Raw genomic sequence first — 6166 nt, forward strand, 5'->3', positions numbered from 1 at the left:
ATTTTAAGAATTTAGTTATAATTGTTTTCGAACTTCACCTTTTATTATATTCTGATGTACCATTGAGTTATTAACATACAACTTAAATAAAGGAGAATCTAGTCTACAATAATATTGTAAAGAGGAAACTTTTCTTTTCTTGTATGTTAGTAACGATTTCTCTCAAAAACGGCTGGATCGATATACAAAATTCTAAAACCATTGTCTGTATCATAGCCGCGAGTAACAGCTAGTTGTATATAATATTATTGATTCCTATTATATTGGCTTGTTGGTTCGTTTCGTCGATGTCTTTTGAGTTTTGATTTGGATTTGACAATTGACATTTGACATAAGATTTGAATATTGACCCATGTTTTCAAAAAATCGTAAATTACGTTACGCAAAAGTGTAATCATTGAAGAAAAAGGGCCAGTTCAGTTATAAAATTCATACAGGGTAAGTAACGATATCTATAATGTATTATAACTTTAGGTCTTTTTGTATTTAAACTTTAGTTTTTTTTTTCACGTCCATCTTGCATGATCACTTGTTTACCCCATTGGAGTGACTTCGTTTTAAAATAGGTCTTAAAATACAGAAGACTATTTTGGTTCAATATTTCTTACTCTGACGAATGTCTTTATTCATATTTAGTTTTTCTGATTATCATACGTTTAAGAACGACCTTCATATCCAGGAAGGTCATAATACTAATGTTTATATAATTTTCATTGTTTTGTTTTTCATTATGCGCTGGCGTGATAATGTTCTAAATTGAATGTTATTATTAGTTCATTGTCCTTATTGGCTCATACTTGGCAAGACAGATAGTTTTAAACTCTGATAAAATAATACAGTTACTGTTCCATTTTTAGACATAAGGTAAAATAGTTATATTCTTTTTATACATTCTATGTGCATATTTTTAATAACATTTTTCAACATTATTATTATTATTATTATTTTATTGTAGTGTTGACACAGTATGGTGTCCTTATATGAATAGTAATTTAATTTATTAAAATGTATAATCTCATTGCCATTTTTCCTTTGATATCTTAATAACTTTATGAATTTTAATCATCTCCCTCCTTTACCGCTTCCTTTAGTGGAATAAAATCATTCTTAATAAGCCCAAATTAGTTAATAAGACTTTCTGTTTTATGTATAATTTTTCATTGTACCTTGGTGAATTTTATTCATTATTGATAATTAAGTGAATGTACATAATAATTAACTTGGAAAATATTTTATAGTACTACAAAAACCTTATGCCTGTTACAAAATTCTGATTAACAACTGTATGTTGTAAAACATCCTTTGATGAAATTTTGTGTGAGTTTTTTTTTTTTTTTTTTTTATATAATAGAGGGCAAACGAGCAGGTGCATAACCGGTAATTGACTCTGCCCATAAGCATCCACGCAATCTGGAGAGTTGTGGGTGTGTTGGTGGCCTTTAATTAATGTTTGATGTGATTAAGTTGTTCCCATTTACAATTATTTAAATCTAAAAATTAAAATAAAATTCTTCAATAGTCTATCATAGACAAGACTAGATGTTTAAAATGCAACACCAACCATCTTTATTTTTATAGGAAAGCAACTGCGGTCAGGCTGGAATTTCTAGCAATAAAAGCATGCAATAATTGCATCATCAGTACTAAAAGGTCATAAACAACATCATTTAATATAAATTACAAAGAAATGATTTGTATGCTTATAAATAATTTAAATAATGAAAGTAGAAATAACAGAAAAACAAGTGATAAGTTATTTGATAAAGGTCCTTTATCAATGTCATTGAAGACTGAAATAAGATAACAACACTAATTGAATTATTAGTATGCTTAATTGGTAGTGTAAATAGTGTGAAAATGTAATGTTTTAAATCGTATAGATAAATATATTGTTCCTTATTATATATTTCAGTGGCAATATTAAAACTGTTCAGTATCCACTATTCATGTTTTTAAAATTCTTAACTGATATTATATTTCGTCTCATAATATTTTTTTTATTTTCTATGTAAAAAGTAAATTATTGCAACTCCAGTATATTTAGAAATAAGTTTTTTTTTATTGTTCAGTATAGGTATTTTATTTTTCAGAGGGCCACCAAAATGAGTAAACTGTGTAGACAGGTATCAATCGAGTCTCCTGGGCCAACTCTTAAGGAGTGCGTGTTTAGCTTTGATGTCCCCGTTCCCGATGTGCCTATGTATGGGGCAAGAATTAGAGTAGTGTATGCCGGAGCGTGTTATCGTGCGCATCGCACCCGTTCAGCATCAGTGTGTAGTACATCATCGGTTTCCTCTATTGGAAGTCTTTCGGGAGAGTTGGAGGGCTTTGGATTACATTCATCCACACCAGCACATATTGGACTTAGAGATGGTGCTCTTTTCCCTGGCTATGAAGTAGCTGGTGTTGTTGATGCTATAGGGAAAGCTGCCGAAGGTACAGAGGGAATGGGTGAGGGCACGAGGATTGTGTTGTATCCATATGAGGGTGTTCCACATGGTTATGCAGATTACATTGTTGTGCCAGACTTTAAATGTCTTGTGCCAGTGCCTGATAATTTACCTTTAAGTGTAGCTGCAATGCTTCCGACAGGTGCTTTGCTAGCTATGAATACCGTGTATACAGCTATAGAATGCTTGAATAAAATTCTTGAAGGTTCGAATAAAAAGGATAAAGCTACTGTTTTGATTGTTGGCACTGGTGGCTTAGCACTGTGGGCTCTTCGCATTGCAACACACTTTTTTAAAGAAAGCCCACACCACAAGAACATTTTTATATCAGTAGCAACTATTAAGGACGAAGGTTTTGTTCTGGCTCAGGAAAGTGTAGAGTAAGTTTTTCTTATTAATTAAATGTATTAAAATATTTATTTGAGTAACATGTATATATATATATATATATATATATATATACTTTGTTGTAAATACACAGGGTGAAAGTGGTACAGTGGTCAGAAGATTTGTATGAAAAGCAGTTAATAGAGCGTACAACCGATGCTTGTGGAGGACCAGTGGATATTGTGCTTAATTTCGGAACTACATCCCGATCACTACACCGCTCGCTACAATGTTTGGCTCAGGTTGATAAATCCATATTATTTTATAGTTACAATATTTGTAATGGTACCTAGGTAATCTTCTATAATTTTTTAAAACTGTTTGTTCTATATTAACAGGGTGGAATGGTCCTTGTAACAGAGGATGTAGGAGACAAATTGCTACCAAAGTTCGCTAAGAAAGCAGAGGAAATGAATGTCAATATTGTCGTTGTACCAAATGGCACTATAGAACAGTTGAGAGAATTGGTTCAATTGGTCGCCAATGGAAATGTAGGTTTTTTGGACGTTTTTTAATGTTGTGTTATTGTTCACTTGCTATATGAAATGTTTTATTCTCGGTTCTTTATTCACAGATCGAACCTCCACCACATTCAGTATTTCCGGCAGAGGAAGCGCAAGAAGTTGTGAGAAAGCTTTGCAACTCGGAGATACAGGGTCGGGCCATTTTGAAATTCCATAACATTGATTGAGTTGTTCAAAAAATAATTTGTCATATTGCTCATTGCCATAATAAAAACAGATGTAGCAAATTGAAGCACCAACAGATGCTGCCAAACATAAATAGTCAATTAAATTTTAAAATACTACAAGATCTCAATGCACAACAGAGCAGAAATTAGACGTTGGTGATCAGTTCACCAATAATAGAGTAAGAATTATGAAAAATTAATGTCATTGAATACAATGATATTACTTTAACATCACTAAAATAGGCATAATACATTTATAAGAGTCCACACTGTGACATAATCGTGTAGTGTGTTCTATTGTGTTTCTATATTAAAATCTAGTATAGTCGATGTATCCAAGGCTTGTATGTCGTGAGTAGCATATTTATTCACATAAACTTCCTTTACTTGGTTAATGTATTTTCGTTGATCAATAAATAACGTCAACGTGATGTTATATAGGTCGACGTATTGTTAATAAGTATTATGAAAGTGGAACCTGTTTTTCTTAGCCTTGTTGTATAAAGTTCACATATATCTGTAGGTGTCGTTCTTGTGAGGAAAATAAGGAAAATATCAATTTATTTACACGTTTACTTGTGACAGTCATTTATATTCTTGACCCTTTAAAATATGGACTTGCAAATTATTTGCTATAGTTGTAAGACTAGTATTCATGAATTAATCCTGATAAAAGCACCAGAGCGAAACCATATTTATCAGCAAAAGATGTGTTATTTTTTCGTATAGTTTTCTAACTGTGACTATGTATGTGTCGCAAAACGAACAATATTAATTCTGTTTTATATAAAATTTTTTTCTAAAAGAAAAATAACAGAAATGTATTGAAATAACTTTATACCAGACGCTTGCTGTAACACTCATAAGTAATGAAATAGGTCGGATGAAAAAAATAAAATAAATATTATGGCACCTATGCACATAAAATGGAACGTTTAATTGAAAATTATTAATGTTTAATTTATATTTTACAATCATATTGAATCACACAAAATGGTTTAAAAAGAAACAATTCGCACATATTACTTATATTTTTTTGGGAAGTGATATTTGGTGCAGATATTTTGGACAGAATTTATTTTTATATAATCTGAGATTCATTGAAATTTTATGTATTTTTAAATTATCTAGTCATATACATGAGTGTAATAAAATAAAAGATGTTTTGTAATTTTTACATTTCACAAATCAAGTAGGTATATAAAATAAAGTATATTCGTATTATGTATATTATCAATCTAGTATTTTGTTAAAAGTATTGAAAAGTAAATGTTTTTGTTAAAATACCTGTCTTTTATTTATTTTCGATTTTCATACCTACCATGGCTGTATAAAACTTCAACGACACAACGACCGATGGCGGATCTTGGCCTTCGGCACCAATAATAGCGTCTAGGTAAGTATCTGTTAATTTAAGATTGTTCATATCTTTTTGGACTTCGTCCCCCCAACGGAGGTGAGTCTTTAACGAGTACACACTTTGAAGGTTGCCCAGTCTTTGTTCGATTGTTTCGAGTCTGATGAATACTATGGGGCTTAGATTGAAGGGGTAGTGTAATGTAATGGATGGATTACCTTGGATACCCATTTATTGAGGTCCTACCAATTTGGAACTATGTCAAAATTAAGAAAAAAAACCCGACTACGTACAAAATTATTACTGTAAAAATTTATTAATCAAAAAATATAAAAATAAGTGTCAATATTTTTTGTTGTGGTTGACTGCCCTCAGTTCCTTGAAGAGATATAATGACTTCAAATGTTTCATGTTCTCATCCTTTAGCAAAGCTTTTGTGGTTAGCTCAAAATGTTTAGTTCCCCAAATATCAATAACAGATCTTATTTCCTCATTTGTTTCCGCGTGCAGAATAATTAGAACAGACGAAGTGCCGATACCACCTTTCTTAATAGAAGCGCTCGCTCCACATGATTTCATAGCTACATTGTCCACATGTATGTAATTTATAATATAGCCAGGAAAATAATTCTCATATACGTACACTTGTCCTTCATTAATCGTTACAGGTCGATTCTCTACCACTGCAGAATCCATGTGTTTTAAATGATGATGCCATTCCCCGATTTCCAACGGTATTTTGGTTTTTCCACAAAATAATCTGCTTTTCGCAAAGTTTGAGAAAAGCATGAGCAATAAAAATTTCAGTAGATCCATTGGCTTGAGAAACAATCCTTGCAGAATGAACACTAACACCTGTTTTTCATTGTTTAAGAACAATGACTAATATGAATCGAAAACTGCTTGGAGTTAATAAAACAGCTACTAGCATTGTAATGTTTTTTTTTTGGTATTAACGTAAGGACATCAGGAAATAATGCAATTATGTCAAGCATAATTTTCTAAGCTTGGTACATGCCTGGGGATGGTTATTTTATGCAATGAATTGATTTTATAAATTGTCCATTATTAGTATAAATTCATAAACGTCTATAACATTCAGTAAATTCGAAAGATTGAGACCAAGAAAGGAGTAGTAGCTTTTATAGCAGTGATGGATTATTTGGAAATTTACTGTTAATAACATAGTATTATCATACAAAATAACCCACTTATATGAATTATTAGATAGAAGGTTAAAATATATAAAATTAAGAGAATAAGGAATAATAAAACACGGTA

At 31.2% G+C, this 6166-nt stretch overlaps 1 protein-coding gene across 5 annotated transcripts; it reads left to right on the plus strand.

The window, feature by feature from the left end:
- Positions 1–286: 286 nt before the first annotated feature.
- Positions 287–4421, plus strand: LOC119835632 (zinc-type alcohol dehydrogenase-like protein C1773.06c). Of its 5 annotated transcripts, none has more exons than XM_038360576.1 (6): positions 330–438; positions 1579–1650; positions 2075–2830; positions 2932–3079; positions 3176–3328; positions 3412–4421. In XM_038360576.1, exons 3-6 carry the CDS (start codon positions 2103–2105, stop codon positions 3526–3528), a joined length of 1146 nt encoding a protein of 381 aa, XP_038216504.1. In that variant the 5' UTR covers positions 330–438; positions 1579–1650; positions 2075–2102; the 3' UTR covers positions 3529–4421. The 5 variants fall into 5 exon arrangements, with proteins under 5 accessions (XP_038216502.1, XP_038216505.1, XP_038216504.1 ...); XM_038360575.1 differs by having other exon boundaries at positions 2091–2830; XM_038360574.1 differs by lacking the exon at positions 1579–1650 and having other exon boundaries at positions 287–438; positions 2091–2830.
- Positions 4422–6166: the final 1745 nt, after the last annotated feature.

Source organism: Zerene cesonia, chromosome Z (assembly GCF_012273895.1).
Source record: "Zerene cesonia ecotype Mississippi chromosome Z, Zerene_cesonia_1.1, whole genome shotgun sequence".
NCBI classification, from domain to species: domain Eukaryota; kingdom Metazoa; phylum Arthropoda; class Insecta; order Lepidoptera; family Pieridae; genus Zerene; species Zerene cesonia.

Bases quoted from the DNA above. Each gene is read 5' to 3' on its own strand.
- LOC119835632 (XM_038360574.1), top strand. From the start codon at position 2,103: ATGAGTAAACTGTGTAGACAGGTATCAATCGAGTCTCCTGGGCCAACT. The intron at 3,080-3,175 runs GTTGATAAATCC...CTATATTAACAG, and splicing joins CGCTACAATGTTTGGCTCAG to GGTGGAATGGTCCTTGTAAC. The intron at 3,329-3,411 runs GTAGGTTTTTTG...CTTTATTCACAG, and splicing joins AATTGGTCGCCAATGGAAAT to ATCGAACCTCCACCACATTC.